At 35.6% G+C, this 16,823-nt stretch overlaps 1 protein-coding gene across 4 annotated transcripts in view; it reads left to right on the forward strand.

The window, feature by feature from the left end:
• Positions 1-16,617, forward strand: part of VPS41 (VPS41 subunit of HOPS complex) — a 131,106-nt gene extending 114,489 nt beyond the window's left edge. For 3 of the 4 annotated variants that reach the window (XM_057371376.1, XM_057371374.1, XM_057371378.1), the window contains 7 exons: positions 2,270-2,324; positions 3,375-3,515; positions 4,929-5,065; positions 11,193-11,292; positions 12,077-12,121; positions 13,546-13,625; positions 15,193-16,617. In XM_057371376.1, the coding sequence (XP_057227359.1) occupies positions 2,270-2,324; positions 3,375-3,515; positions 4,929-5,065; positions 11,193-11,292; positions 12,077-12,121; positions 13,546-13,625; positions 15,193-15,273 (639 nt within the window). In that variant the 3' untranslated portion in view covers positions 15,274-16,617. The remainder of the gene's footprint in view (positions 1-2,269; positions 2,325-3,374; positions 3,516-4,928; positions 5,066-11,192; positions 11,293-12,076; positions 12,122-13,545; positions 13,626-15,192) is intronic. The other variant, XM_057371377.1, reaches the window with a different exon arrangement.
• The last annotated feature ends 206 nt before the right edge of the window (positions 16,618-16,823 follow it).

Below are 16,823 nucleotides of genomic sequence, written 5' to 3' on the forward strand. Positions count from 1 at the left end.
TTTCTTGTCAAATTACAAAATGGATAAGGGTAAGGCCAATCTTTACTTGTTTCCCCTGCTTGAATAATTGTGAAATGAATGGAAATTCCAAGTTTTCCAATTTGGATGGGTCAGTATTTTATTATTTGTATTAATTAATGTTAATGGCTGAGCAGAGCAGATCTTGTGAAAGGATGCCTATCCCTATGCAGCTATAATGATGACACAGTGGAGCAGTTTTTAAGAGTAATATTGAATACTGCATTTTACATGGTTAACATTCCAAAGAAAACCGGTGCTGTTTCTGGTACCTCTCTTGTTTTGCGTGCTTTTGTCAACTGGAAAATACTTTCTTAGTACTGGAGACTTGGTACTTGCTGAAACTATTACCTGAAACTAGATTGTCTCACTGATCTTTTTTTTATGCAGTGAGTCTGAAAGGTTTCCAGCCAGAAACTTTTGTCCGCAATATTGGCTTACTTGTTTTTAACTTTCTAATTCGTAGTTTCTGCCTTCATGTGGTCATGGTTTTATGTATAAAATCTTACCAGATTTTTTTTTATCATTTTGATGCAAATTAGTTTTAGTTATTGCACATCCATCTTCCTGTCTTCAGTGATGGGTGGTGAAGAAAAGTGCTGTGTGAAACTGATGCTCATTGCTGGCACTGTGTTGCTGAAGTTACGGGCTATGAGCAAGAATAGGTCAGAGACCCATCAGCTTCTGGAAGGTGTGGTACAGTAATCACCAAAGACAGAGAAAAAGATGTTGGAAAAAATGTGTTATTCTAACCTTAATTTTAAAATGTTAACATCTTTGGGTAAGAAGCTAAGGAAGAGAGGGAAAGATACTACTAATAATTCTGTAATTATGCTTTTTACCGCACAATGTCATATAGTAACACTTGCTGTGACATGCAGACCTTTGTTATAAGAAAATGAAATGGGGATTAAGAATTTCCCAGTTACCAGTATTTTCAGTTCTGAGTTCCAACACAGTGTATAAATTGCGAAAAGCAATTTCTGCTTGAAAAAATCCACTCTTATTATTGCTGTAATAAAATTATAAACTCATCAAGAAATAATTTGTGTTCTCTAGAACTAAACTGCTTTTATTTAAGTGCAGTCTAGCAAACTTTTTAAAAATGAGCTAAAGGAGAAGAAGGAATGTACCCTCTTTTCCTCTAGAGGGAGCATGAGAGTCAGGAAACAGGCAGCGTCTGGAACTATTGAATACCTGGTGCTTTGTTGTTGACCTTCTAAGTGGAGAGGGAAAAAAGGCTGTCAGCTGTGAATATAACTTATTGGTATCATTCATACTTTCATGCACCTGACGTATCTGGTTGATAATTCACTTAACCCTATCCCAGATTTTGTTGTCCATATCTTTAATCTTTGCAGTAACCCATGTGAAATACTGAGAATTGGAAGGAGAAGGTCATTCCTTCCTGCATCTTTAGTTGTAGCTGTACTTCATGTATTTAAAGTTTTGATTTACAGGTGTGAAAGTCTTTAGTGGTGAACAGTTGTCTTTTTAGAAATGCTATGAATCTTGAGTTTGCTTTCTGTTTCCAAATTGGAAACAGACATGGCATGGTTTGTGGCATACCAGCCTTGTCTGTTTCCTGTTACTACAAGTTTGTTGGTAATCAGTTCGGTGGTTTTGATAATTGTGCTAGTTTCAAACTACACACAGATTCTGTAGCTGCTAATGGTACTTATCCCTCAGGTCTTTAAACTAAATTAACAAGAAATACTTACTCCATGTTCTTTCATAGTTGTTATTTTTGCATTGTCTTCTTGGTACAAAATTTGGATGGCACTCTATCTCCTGAAACCATTCTGGTTACCCTGAGGAGATCTTCAGCCTTATGTTATTAATGAATGTCTTGCAGATTTCCATCACTAGAGACCTCACAAGTCCACCCACAGGAAGCAAATGTTGACTGCAGATAACCTTAATGTTTGGTATTAACCAGCTTTTGGAGGCAGAATAAAGAAGTTTCCAGCAGAATTAAAGGCAGAGATTGACATTTTCCATACTGAAATACCTATCCTGTCCCCAGATTTATTCAGTCTCAGAGAATAATTTAAAAAAGGGTCATGGAGTTTCCCTTCTTAATTAGTGCCAGAGGATTTGACAGTGCTTATTAAGGGAGCGGTGTTCCTGTCAAAATGAGTAATTTAACTTCATGGAAAAACATCTTTAAGCCTCTTGCAGCATTTTTGACCAATAAAATTTCATGTTACATTGTTTCTTGTATTCTCTCCTCTCTTCACTTAAATTCAAGGCTCTTGAGATTTGCCAGCAGAGGAATTTTGTAGAAGAGACAGTCTATCTTCTGAGTAAGTAACACTCAGTGTGATAAATTACAGCACTTCTAATCTTCTAATAAAGTTTATGCTGTGAAAACATGTTGTCTAGTATTGTTTAACATGCTTCAACAGAGACAAAGTTGGTATGCAGTCAGTACAAGCAAATAAGATGATTTAGAAAACAAAGCAGAGCACTGGATGGATATGATGTCTTAACTCCATATATTATGTTACTGTGTTTCTTACTTGGTGTTTTTCTGGGGTTCTGGAAGTGTTGGGGAGGATATGAGGAACAAGTTGGGGAGGGAGGTATTTTTGGTGCAATCTCCAAGAGAAGAGCAATACTGTCAATTTTGAAGAGAGAGGAGAAATTGAACAAATGTTTTATTCTGAATACAACTCAGAAGCTTTATATTATCTTTTGCTGAGGTGGGAAATTTGCTTGTACTGCTTTCTATCTTTTCCATAAAATTAATTGTAAATTAACTCCCCCAGCTGGCCAAGAATTCTACCTCTGAATGAGAGGTACTGGAAAACTTGTATGTTTGTGCATGTATTAGTCATGAACAGAATGTAAGCAATTTTTTAAGCAATGTCTGGTTTGGTATCAAGAATATATTTTGGACCATTTCATTGGAGAGTAGGATTTACTCATGAATTTGTTTAAAGAATAGTTCATAATTTCTGGTACTTCTTCCTGTTTCCTCTTATTTTTCATGGGTGTAAACTGCACTTACTTACTGCAAATTAAGAGTGCCCGTGTGGGCCGTTAAAGATGATATTTTATATTATAGCTTACATCCCTACACATACACACACTCGCCCTCATTAGATGTTGCTGCAGTTCAGAACCCCATCCTTGAGAAAGCCTCCAGGTCCCAGTCCATCAAACTGCTCCAAGTGCTTGTTCCGATTATACTGATTTGCATTCCTGTCTCTGAATGTACTAGTTTTGGTCTTAGTCGAATTAGTTTGAATCAACCTAACACTTAAAAAATTCTTATTGAAAGGGCTTCTTAAAGCACTGAACACTGATAAGCAATTAGCATTTATAATGTCTTTCCTTATTTTTCCTTCCAGGCAGAATGGGTAATAGCCGCAGTGCCTTGAAGATGATAATGGAAGAATTGCAAGATGTAGATAAAGCTATTGAATTTGCCAAGGAGCAAGATGATGGAGAACTTTGGGAAGACCTCATTTTATATTCTATTGACAAACCACGTAAGTGAGATAGTTTCTGGGAAGACTTGCATGTGTGAAATGCTGTTGCAATTAAACAATCGAATTATTCACATGTCTGTTAGAGAAGATCTTTATATATGAATCAGGGAGGTGTTCTGATTTGTGAGGCACAACATAGCTTGTCCTACTGTGCATAAAAATTTGCAGTAGGGCAGCATTAGGGTAAGCTACCGAATGAATGCTTGGAGGCTTACCATTTCAATAAGCTCTGCATAGTTATCTCCTTAATGACAAATCAAGGGGAGAGTAGTGCTTCTGGTTTAGCAGAATGAGACTTTATTTTTAGACAGCCTTGAAACAGATTCTGCAAGCTTTATGAGGATGTTGTGTAGTCTGTTATTACAACTGCTTTCCTCTGAGATTCTGAAAATGAAGTGCCTACACCATTCTTTCCCTCATTTTGTTTCTGTGTTAAAAAGGTAAGATTGGTAATAATGAGTGCATTTTGCCTTTCATCCATTATATAAGTAGCTGCTCCAAGTTAAAAGTTTAGATGGAATCAGAAACATAAGCAACATCAGTGTWGTCAAGGAGGCAGATTCAAAGGTCAAAGGATTAAGATAATAGATAATGTTTTTAAGTGTCTACTCCATTAATTTTTGCAACCTCTTTTAGGGCTTTAAATCAAGACTTTAAAGTCTCTCTTGGGACCTCTTTTCTGGGCGATTGAAAGTCTTGTAGAATTAATGACAGAAAACATACCTTTTCATCCCTTTGCTGCTAATTTTGACCAGAAGAAGTGACCGGAATCTGCTGCTCCTTTAGAAGAATGCCATTCTCAAATTACCTTTACTTGAATGCAGTCCATCACTAAAAGTGGTGCTACAATCAGTGACATCTTCAGAGCAAAAGGGATTCAAAGTATATAGAATTCTCTTAGTTACTATCTGTTACAGTTTCTCTCTATATACAGAGTAACTTTAGTGACACTGCTCAGATGATGGGGTTGAAGAAAAAACACACCCTTGAGTCATCATTCTAGTGGATTTTTTAGCCAGATGCTCTTCAAAAAGCAAACGGCTTCTATTTTGTCACTCTCACCAATGTTTAGAAACACACTGAAATTAGGATAAGTGCTTGAACACTTTTTAAACCCTGGAACTGGAAATTATAAGTAAAGTAGTTAATTTTCTCACTCTGCTTGAGTGCGCTTTTTATTGAATCAAAACACTGGAAGTTCTGTAAATTGCCAAACTGTATATTCCTCACTTGTCCAAAGGCTTGCTGTCAAGTAAATACAGCTGCAAGAAACAAATGAAGACTGTAAGAGACTTAATGTTTTCGCCTAGTAGAAAACTGTCAAGGAATAAGCCAAAGCCTGTAGCTTGTCACCAAAGTATCCTTTATATAGGTGTTGTTTTTCTTAATTTCTTCGCCTCTTGGTTTTCACAGCTTTTATTACAGGTTTGTTGAACAATATTGGAACCCACGTTGATCCTATTCTTTTGATCCACCGCATTAAGGAAGGCATGGAGATTCCTAATTTGAGAGACTCACTAGTGAAAATTCTTCAGGACTACAACTTGCAGGTATGTATTGCATTCTTCATGGGATACTAATTTTCAGAGAGACAGCAAAATCTCTTTGTCACTGAACAGCACAAGAAATTGCTTTCATTTTTTGTTCAGTCATCAGTCATGGACACCGTGGGTCAGTACAAAACTACAACAGAAATAGCAGAAATTTGTCAAGATCTCTTGATGGCTTCTAGCCCTTCAAATTTCTCTCATACTGTTGTAAGCCTGGTGGTTAAGTGGAACTGGAAGCATCTTGGGTGATTCAGCCTATTTTACACTGCCCAACTGTCCAATATTGGAAAGTTTCATGACCAGTACTTTTCATTCTGTTTCACATATGAGGAGGCAGAATGCAATATGCCCTCTAACGTTCACCAGGTGTTAGAGCCATATGTTAAGTGTCATACTAACTGAGTGAAGATGAGCTTTTGAAATCAAATTCATGTCAATTGTGCAGAACCAGCTGGTTTGAGCATGGTGCTAATAATGCCAAGGTTGTGGGTTTGATCCGTGTATTATGGACCATTCACTTAACAGCTGGAATTCACGCTCCTTCCAACTCAGAACATTTTGTGCATGTGTTGATGTTTATGCATTAAAAAAAAAAAGGACCATTCATTGGATTTGGGGACTTTTTAGCCCATATTATATGCAGTTCCCTATATGGTTGGTTCTGAGGCATGTTAGTAAGAACTTGCAAGAAGCATATCCTTCAGCTTTCCTTGCAAGTAGTGAGCAGAGAGTGTTGCAATGCATATTTTAAATCTCTCTGCTACGGAAGTCCCAAACTTGAATTCTCTGTCATGCTGTCCTGCATCTCTCTACTGAAAGAAAGATACTGAATACCTTCAATGTGACTATGCAGAGTCCAAAAAAACATAGCTCAGTAGGCAGCTGAAACTCCAATTTTCTGAGCCTCAAACATTTCTTCCCTGACTGCTATTAGTCTTTCAACATCTTGAGCAAAAAGGTGGGCTTGATGGTTACAGTAAGGTCACAGCTGGTGTCTTGCCAGGCCAAATAAAGCCTGTATGTCACTTCAGGGCAGGGTTTAGGCCTCTGTAAGTCTTTTCCATTATTTTATTTTTATATGAACTTCAGATGATGATTTAGGCTATTTCAAAGGAGCATTTTATGCAAGGAACCTCCCCAGATAAATGGATACATGTTTGCATGTCATTCATGTTGTAACATTACTTCCAGGTTTTGACTTCATCAGGTGCTAATATCTCTCCAAAATGATACTAGCTAAATACCATGCTGCATTTGAACAGTTGAATATTAATCTTGGTGTACCACCATTGATCTTCCTGTTCCTGAATTCTCATTAAATCAAAATGTAATTTGGTTGAGTCTACAGGCAGACTGAGAAAGTGCTCTAGGCATAGCTTCAGCTTTACACATATACACAGTATATTGTGTGGCTTTGGACAAAGCTGATGACATCATTTGGTCATCTTTTGGGGATGGAAGTACAATTTTTTCTTCAAATACCTTTTAACAGAATTACTTTTGGATTAAAAGGATGTATTTAACCTTGAGAGTCATATCTAAAATGCTCGTTGTTATCATTGAAATGATTCATGGATTTCAAATTAATTGATTTTGAAATAGAATTGGATAACTTTAGGGCTTAAAAATTAAATTTCGTAGGGATAATAGAAATTAGGGAAGCTTAATGTAGTTTGTGATTGGCTTGCTTGTACAATGGAAAAAGGTACCGCCAAAAAAGGCAATATTTCATTAGAGAAATGTAAGTTATAGTTGAAATAAGTCTGTTCATTAAGTGTTGCTGGCAATATAAAGTGCACTATTTATGAACAGATAGTACATCTGCATGGAAATTTAGAGGTGTTATTGCTGTTCTTGCACACTCGCCGAAGTAGCCAATTGGCATACTCAGCTTCTACAGAGGCAGTGTTTCTGCATTCAGCCTGTGCATCAAGACACGGCTGGGACTTCAGCTGAATGTCTAAACAGCCTCTCCTCGCTGAGGGCAGTTCTGYCCGAGCAGAATTGTTATTGTTGCCTTACTTGTTGCTAGCTGTTGTCAAGAAAGGCTCTGTTGCATTTGTATGATGCCTGGTCATGCCTCTGCGCATGTTTTGCAGGCTCATGCTAAGAAGTCCAAGGCCTTTATTCTGGCCTGGCACAACTCTTACTTTTGGTAGAAACTTCTTGATATGTAGCATGTAATATACCAGACATTTTGAAATCATTCAGAAATGGAAATTTAATTGGCTAGGGTTTTCTATAGCTTCATCTCTTTGGATCTCAAGCTCTGTATGCATTTAAGTTTTATTGCTCTCATTTTCAAAGGCAAAAAGAATCTTGTGCTAAAATCCACAAAGGAGGAGCATGAGTGAAAAGAGAACCTGCTGTATGACTTGCAAGTCACTGCCCAACACAAAAAGTGTGCTGGTCTTTTCATGTTGGCTCCCTAAAAGATGTTACACCTATGCCATTATATTGTTTAATTGTGGGCTCCTTTTGCAAGCCCTGATATGGTTGCTTTATGCCTATGTAAATGCAAATTTCTTATTATTCTTATTTCTTTCCTCCTGAGTTTCTATACCACTAAACTTTACTTAGGTGTGATTTGAAATATGGGTAGCTAAAAGCAGTGCCTTTGACAGACTTTGTCTTTATTTAATTGAAAAGAAATCACCATTGTCCAGGTTTCCAAGCATTGTATCACATGTCTCCCAGAGAAGGCTGATAGTAAATCCCCCTTATTTGTAGACTTGTAAGTTAGGTATAAGCCTGTTATGTTTTCCAAATGTATAAAATAAATGTCTTTTCAGCTTTGGTCTGTATCTGAATGAAATGTAAGAAATGCTTGGGGTATTGGAATTAGGCTTCAATACCTCCCTTGTTTTAGAAAGAAATGCTTAATTTTTCACTCTTTCTATGTCATTTGTTAGAATAAATCTTTGAAAGATGTTGGTATTCTAAAACTACTTTTCCCCTAGCCTTAAAATTAGAAAGTAATTTGTTTATATATAGTACTTAGAAATTTTGGGTCCTAGCCATTTTACTCAAAAGTTGACTTACTAGTTTGCACTTTGAACCTGCAGTAACTCTGGTGGGTAACAGACATTGATCAGTTCACAGAATTCACACCTATCCATTCATAATAGAGTTTATGAACTAGCAGAACTCAATTACAATCTGATGAATGCTGCCTGAAACAGCACCTGGACTAATTGTTAGGTTATGCCCCTTGAACATAAGTAAAATGCTGTTCAGGCTTCTTGGAGGCACTAGAGGGCAGGTGGCAGTTTGCACAGGGGGACATATGCCTTTTGTCTGTAAAGACTAAAAATAATGTGGTTTTAATGTGGTCATGATGCTATTTGAAAGTATTTGGTTAACTGGCCTTGAGAAACCTGTACCTGTTTGAGTGTTAAGCTGAATCAAGATCAGAATTTATTCCCAGAGCTTTGAGTATGTATTTGTTCCCAGAATTTATTCCCAGAGCTTTGAGTATATATTTATTCCCAGAGCTTTGAGTATACCCTTTCAAATTAACTACATAGTGTAGTTCTTTTCTTAAAAGACAATGTTAGGTATTTGTAAATAAGGACTGTTCTAACTAAATAGAATGTTTTATGCCTTATATCTTCCCTAATATAGCCAGAAAAATATACTAATTTTTGCAATAAATATTTTGTTTTCAGCAGTTTTTATTACTTTCACAAAAGGCATTATTTCTGCACAAAACTTCTTTCTGTAGGTGCATGATGCTCTCCTGCTCATGCTCACAATTACATACTTTTAAAGGATAAAAAAATTCACTTTCATCCTCAGTTCTGTTTCTTCTTGGAAAGTGGTTTCATTATGGATTTATGCACAATGTCAGTTTAACTAGTTCAACATAATCTTAGGGTGCACAGTTACATACTTCTCCCTTCTTTTAATGAAGTTCCTTCTCTCTTGACTCCGAATTACCTTTCCTGCTTTGCTTTCGGTAACTCTGTAATTATTCATCTTTGAGATCTTTAAATCTATTTCTGCAGAAGTGTTGAGGTTTATTATCTTGCGAATTGACATTTTACATTCTTCACTGTGATTTCTTCTTTTTATAATAATAGCTACCTGCTGTATTCCATTTCTAGGAAAATAAGTTCTGACAGTCATTAAATGTGGTATGTAAAAGTTTTAATGTTGTTTAAATAATGGGAGAAAGATTTCTTACAAGATACGTTTTATCAGGTATTTCTTTTACTCCTAGGTTTTAAGGCATGAAACAGTATTGAGGTTTTCCAGTGATCTAGTGATGTCTATTGTTTCCTTCTTTTAAAAGAATTTTTCCTTTTGGCACACTGTATTTTAATTAGAAAATGCTAAGACACACTTCCATCTTCCCACTGTATCTTTGTTCTGCTCCTTTCATTTAACATGGTCGTAGCACCAAATCTGTCAGATTTTAAGAAACATTTGGACAACGTTCACAGGCACATGGTGTGATTCTTGGTGCTGTCCTGTGCAGGGCCAGGAGCTGGATTTCATGAACCTTGGGTCTCCCTTCCAACTCAGGATATTCTATGATTCTGTGATGGTTTTGCTCCTTTTACCTAAACGTGGGGTGTTTTCATCTGTCTATGCTGAGTGCACTTAGCAAAGGCTCTAGTACCTAGTCAAAATATCATCCCCTCCAAGTTATCTACTTATCTTTGGAATATAATTTGTTGACTGAGAATAGTTTGAATCAGGTAAGCACTCTTTCTAATACATAGCCTGATTCAATTGGCCTTGCAAAAAGTTTCTAGTTTTTTTCAAATTTAGCAACATTTTTCTTTATTAAGAACAAAATTTTGCATTCTTCATTGCCTTTGGATAAAGTTTGCAGGGGAAAGACGTAGCCAGATAGTTCCTGAGATTATCAACAGATTAAAATGATTATTTTTCCAACTGTTTGTCTTGTAGAGGTGCATTCAGTTGCTGGTGCTCTGAAATGTTTTATAATTCAATGTCTCTAATTCTGGAACACCAGTTGATATACCTAATTAGAAATGTTTAAAGTCTTTAAAGTCTTACTCTATACTATTTTTTTATGTACTTCCAATTTGCAGCCTTATCTGCATATCATTTTTTTGCAGTGTGTTCTTGTTACTTCACAATCTATATGTGAAAAAGGGTTCTGGACAGTGTCCACCTGGCTGTAAAATCTGCTATTAAATTTCTTCTTAGGTATTTTCATTACCTGTATTTTTCACTATTTTAGAATGCTCAATGTTTTCTGTAGTACAAATTATCAGAAGAAAGGAATGAGAATTGCCTCTTTGTACGTCACTTTTGGTAGGGTGGTTCATCTTATAATTGACAGTGAGTCTCTTTGGAAAGCATTTTTTAAAGGAATTATTGTCTTGGAAAACAAGTCTCCAAACATCAGTTTGGGAGGAGGAAGAAAAATTCCAAAAGACTTACTTGAGTTTGTGGTATTTCCATATTGCTTCACTAAATATTGTGAAATAAGCCTCTGTATAACTTTTATGCCTTTGCTTCTTCTGTGTTTCAAAACAGTGTCAGGCAATCACAGGTCGAGCTAATGTAAAATACCAAATAAGTCAAAAGGGAGATGAGATTTGGTAAAGATGAATGAACTATGAACCTTTGATTAGTTGTATTGATATCGAATACTGCATATTAAATGACGCTTCAGCAGGATATATGTTTGCACAAAATATATTTTGAATTTCTGGCTTACAAAGCTTTTATGATTATCAAATATCTTTTATGAAGAAGCCAGGAAAGATATGGGTAGAAGAGGTTTTGAAATGATTTGGAAACCAATTCTGAGGGGCACTGTAAAAATTCTTCTCTGGTGTAATTTGTTAACACCATCTCATAGAAAGATGTTCATAATTTATGATAATAGTATATCTGCGAAGGATTTTGTTTCTTGATATTTGCTTTTGTTTTGTGTGGGTTTGGGGTTTTTTATTGTGGGCTTTTCATTTAGGTAGAGGTAATGGCAATAAAAGGTTCCTCCTTTCCCTTCTTTACAATACCTTGAAAAGTCTTAAACAGTCCTTGCACTCCCTTTGGCTGTAGAAACACAATGGTGACTTGTCAAAATAGTTTATATGCCCATCTGTTCAACAACCGCTGTCTTTCATGTCCTTTGCACCAACAGATCTTGCTGCGGGAAGGTTGCAAAAAGATACTCGTTGCCGATTGTCTTTCTTTATTGAAGAAAATGCATCGCACACAGCTGAAGGGTGTTCTAGTGGATGGTGGGTATGCAGGAAACATGATGACTTTCAAGGTTTTGTAGACTTTTGCTTGATTTATACACCCCCAGTCTACTTTGGAAGCTGCTAAAAAGCCTAATCTGTAGAGAGCAGTAGCAGGAGAGTAGCTAGCTGCTTTTCCCCTTTGCAAAGGAATTACTTGTATCTCAAAAACTATGAGACCCAGCATGCAGCTCTTTCTCATGATCAATGTCTGCATAGCCAGTAATGTGTCCTGCAGTTTGTCTGTAAAGGTGAAAATGCTGTTTGGTGCTTACATGGACAGTCAGATGATAATAATTTGCAGCCAAAGCAAAAGATACAAGATGGTCATCAGAAACAGTTCCAAATATTTTGCAATGTGTTAATGATGCGTGTGAGGAGTGCTGTAATTCACACCAGCTGAGTGCTAATAGCAAGAGACAAAAGCTGACAGGACAGAGGATCAGAGCCTCTGCTCCAAAATGCTGCAGTTAACAGCCACCCATCCCATGTTCCCTTTTTTCAGTTTGTCTTTTGTCTCTACAGTGCTGATCATAAACAGCCTCAATCCTGCAGTTCTAGCATCATCAGATGTAAATATTTATCGTGCTGCTACTAGAAATGCTACTTCGGTATTGCTCTTCCATTTTTAATAGATCCCGTTGGGCATCTTAATTAAATGCTTTAAGACCCAGCTCCATTTCTGTAATTGCAGTATGTTCATGCCTGCTCTGCTTTATAAAAAAGTAAGCATGTAGTTTGTTAAAAAAGCTTTTCTAAATTTTCTTCTGTCTTGTTTTCCCAGAGGAGAATATCTGTGAATCATGTCTGTCTCCAATACTTCCTTCAGGTAGGATGCTTTTCTGAAAAAAAAAGAGGTTGTACATTTTTTTAATTATTACTAATTTAAGAGGAACTACGATTTGTTTTTATTGATAAAAACGTGTCATCTGACTTGGTGATCATTGTATAAATTTCAATCTCCTATGCAAAACTTGCTTTTTGAATTCTCATGTGGAAGTGGAGTCTAATTGGACATTTTTTGTTGCAACAAACCCAGATATTCTTTCTTATGCAACTCTGACTTCCTCATTTTCTATTTTGAATACATGGAATTCAAGGCAACTTTTAATTTCATCAATATATGAATTCTCAAAGATTATTAGAACCACAAAACTAAGCTGCTGCCACCAAATCTTGTCCACCTCTGCTGGATGATTTAGACTGAGCATGTAGATTATAAAATTTTACAGAATATACTCTTTGTCTGAGTAGTGGAGAGCTTTTGGCTTCAGTCATGGCTACCATATTTGAAACAACTTTAAATAGACTGGCTTTAAGACACCTTCTAAAGTTAGTTTTGAAACTAGTAATTCAGGATGTTGTTTTGGAGATGCACATTCTGCAAGGCAGCTGTAGTTAAGAAATATCAATGTAGTTGTTTCGTATCTTAAAAGGAAGTAATTTGACTAAGAGAATATCTGTCATGGCATTTTCAAACAAGAGTATATAAAACAAAGCATATGTACAGACATTTGTTTGCTAAGTATTACTAGCGCAGTAGAATCACTTACAGTTTATCTGGTTTCTACCATTTTTGACTCAAATAAATAAATTAAAACAACTATACTGGGATCACATGCAGCAACATACAGACCAGGAAAATCTGGCAGAGTTGAATGTGCTAGTGACTTGAGGTATGTGTGTTGAGGAAAAAAGAGCCAAAGTAGAACGTGAATGATGCTCATGATATGGTTATTCTTTAGACATATGGACGTTGTATATGGGGTTCTAATTTGCCTAACATTCATCTGGGAATTAAAACCCACATAATGTACCTAGGCAGCTTGTTGCCAAATTTCAGGATCATGGTGTGCAGTGCAGGATCTAGAACTGCTCAATGTTCTGGCTCTCCTCACACTACCGCAAGAATTTTTCTGCTAACATTTTTCAAAAGCAGCTGAATTATTGGGTGGTAGTTCACTCTTGTCCCTGCCCAAATTTAGCATGTAGCATATACTGAGATGTAAAATTCGTGCTGGAAAGCTATAGTGCATTTAAGCCATGGAATAAAATTGTTATGTAACTCCATCATTGGCACATATTACCTGAAACCATCACTCTCCATGGTTTCTATGAATGAACCAGAATAGTTTGAGAGATGTTACTATATATACTGTTTCTCTGTGTATAGAATGTGGGCAAATATGCTGTAGTCACCAGATCATTTGTTTCATTGCCCTGTTGAAATGAATTTACTTTTCTTTTTCCCAGATGCATCCAAGTCCTTCAATGTGCTAGTGTTCCACTGCAGACACATGTTTCACAAAGAGTGCCTACCCGCATCTAGCACAGTAAGAAACTAGCTTAATATGTTTGACAAAGATAAAGTGACACATTATTTTCTTTTGTCAGGTGTGGCATGCTTTTGTTAGCATTACATAATTACATAATTACATAATTACAATAATAACTTGTGATGATACCCTGTAGTAGTATGTGACTAAGGAAAGGGAGTTTAAGGACACTGTAACTGAAGTTCATCCAAAGCAGAAAGAAATTGCTGCTGTTTGAACAGTATTTTATCACTTTCAGCAATCTGAAGATGTAATGCAGCTCTGGGACATACAGGGAATACAACCTGTCTAATTTTTTAATAAATCCTTTTCCATCACAGCTTTTACTTTAATTGAATATACTGAAAGACAAGAATAAAGTTATTTTCTCAAGTGAAGCATATTAATTTATTCTGGCCCAGAAGACAAAAATCAGTCATTTCAGTGTTAAAATTTAAATAACTTTGTAACCATCCTTATACTCAAAACATTTTTTTATGTATAAGTGTCTTGGGGGGTTGGTTTCTTTTTCAATTAACCCTAAGTAAAAAAAAGTAACTTCTAGATATAACAGGGTTTGAATTTAGGAATGAAAGCATTTGAATAGTAACAAAATCACATAGAAAATTAAACTTTTCTGATTCTGTATCTGTCTCTGAAAATTAACATGTAGTGAAAAAAATTATATTAGTGAATCACTTCATCTGTAAGTAACTAAACAAAGTGCTTGTAGCCATATGGTACACCATGTATATTTAAATATGTTATGAATAGCTTAATGTATAAGATAATTTGTACAAGAAAGCACAACAACTAGTAAATTCATTATTTACCACAAATTTTACTGTGAGAAATAATCTAAAATTTATGTAGCATTCTCAATTTTCTGGGACAGGTGACTGACAAGGTGGGATTTTTAAATGTTATACTGATTTTATATTACATATATTCATGGATAGTATGTATGGATACACGGGTATATCCATGTAACTGAGCCAAATTTCCCGTTGTATTGTATTTTGTGACCTTAGGTGATCAGTCGTGTTACTGATAACTTGCTTATTGGTGACATACTGAAAGGAAAATAGTGCATGCACAAAATGCACAGAGCTAAAAATGGAGAAACAATAAACACATATTTGATATCAAATGATAGTATTTGGGCCCTGATCTTAATTGTTAGAAATCTATGGAGCACTGTCCAAACACAGAGCTGTGACTAAGGCATCCAGTAGTTATTGGAACTAGCCAAGTGACCTTTATATATGAAGGTAATCGGTGATGCTTTTGACTGTACATTCCATTTTTGGTGAAGAGGAAATTTGACCTTACTCTCCTGTCAGGTAGTGGTAATGCTCTTGGAGTGAGTGGTGAGTTGTACTGCCCTCTGACTCCCAAACAGCCTGCCTTACCACATTTTTCTATATTGTCTTCCCTCATTTATCCATGACTGTGTTGATAGGGAGCAGCCTGGCTGTGAGCAGTAATGTTGAGAATGGGCATTAGCACTTTTCATTTATCTTCACACATTCTAACGTGGCTACATTTCTCTGAGATATTCCTGTTTTCTTTTCTTTATTTCTAGGTATCTCCTGTCCAGTTCTGCAATATATGCAGTGCCAAACACCGGGGGCCAGGAGGTGCAATCCTGGAGATGAAGAAATAGAAGTCTCCATGTCAGTCAGTGACACCAAATCTGTTAGGACCAAGTAGAGCCACTGCATTTTTCTGTTAGCCATCATTTCTATATATAATTTTGATTGTGTTTTAAAACTGGTTCCTGTAATTTATCCAGTTTATTGAATATTTTGGAGAATGAGAAAATTTTAAAATCTTTCTCTAGTCTTTGTTATGCAGATCATATGTCATGGTTCCTTTGCTCAGCTTGTCACTTCATTCTGGAACAGAAAAAAAAAATAAAATGGAAAGGGAAAAAACCCACAGTTGAGAGATTTGTGTTTGCTATCAGTTAATATGCTTTGCAATTTGGATCCACATCAGGCTTATGGTTGTATATTATAAAGAAAAATGTATTGCTGTGACTTCACTCACCCAGCTCCTTCAGCCCTGATTTAGTCTAGGGACCTGTTTACTCTAAGACCCATAGGAGTCTGATTCCTTCCAGTAGAAGTGCTTCAGAATCTGAAGTTTTCCATGTGCCAACTCATATCCTCCGTTAACAAATTTGTTTACCGCAAATACCATAGATTGGGAATTTGCCTTGGTTACACGTTCATAGTTCATTAGAAACTGGTTAATTTCTCAATTCATCATCACAATGCAATAGTTTAAAGTGAGCTTTTCTCATGTTCATCTCATCCAGAAACTTTTTCAAATGTCAGCAGTACATCTTTACGCTTACTTTATGTATGGTTGAAGTATACGATTTCATTCAAGTACAAGGGAAAAAAAGATCATCTGACCTTTCAAAGATTAGATCTCTAAAAGTTTCTTTTGGCCTTAGCAATTTAACAGCTAAGTTAAATAAGTCATTTGGATGTTAACAGAACTCTGTTTTTCATTTCAACTGTGTTCTCTTTTGTAGATCCAAAGGAAATGATCTTTCAGAATATTTTCACAGCAATGTAATCTGTTTATAATATATGCTGACTAAATTCAATATAAGCATCTTTTTCTCAAGAAATTTCATTTTTCAGAACCCCCAAGTTATTTTTCTGCTTTTTAATAACTTGAGTTTGAAAGTAAAAATAATTGTATTACCATCAAATTGTACTGTTTAAAAAAGTTAACTTACTAAGTTCTGAAACAATGGTATAGTAATATTGAGGTCTATCTGTAGAAATGGAAAATACAATACCTCTAAGTTCTTCTGTACCTTATTCCTATATAAGCACTCCATAAAATAATTTCTACTGTGGAAATTTGGATTTCTTCTTTATATAAATTCATAATACTCTTTTAAAATCCTCAATTAGCTAAGCTGGTCTAGCAATATGAAGAATTAATTTTTATTGTCCACTGTGCAGATCTGTTTAAAAAATTAAATAAAATAAATAAATATTTATAATAAATAAATAATAAATATAAATATGTATAATATATTTAAATAAAATAAATACAAAATTTTTTTGTGTTTAGAAAGCTAGGATTTACTCTGCATGGTTACATAGGCAAATTAATTTTTGAAAGAATAGATCCCTTAAAAACACAGTAATCATAGTCTTTGTTAATGCAGACAGCTGAGGAGGAGAAAAT

The sequence above is a fragment of the Malurus melanocephalus genome, unplaced genomic scaffold (assembly GCF_030028575.1).
Source record: "Malurus melanocephalus ecotype Western Australia unplaced genomic scaffold, MMel_1.1 scaffold_145, whole genome shotgun sequence".
Classification (NCBI taxonomy): domain Eukaryota; kingdom Metazoa; phylum Chordata; class Aves; order Passeriformes; family Maluridae; genus Malurus; species Malurus melanocephalus.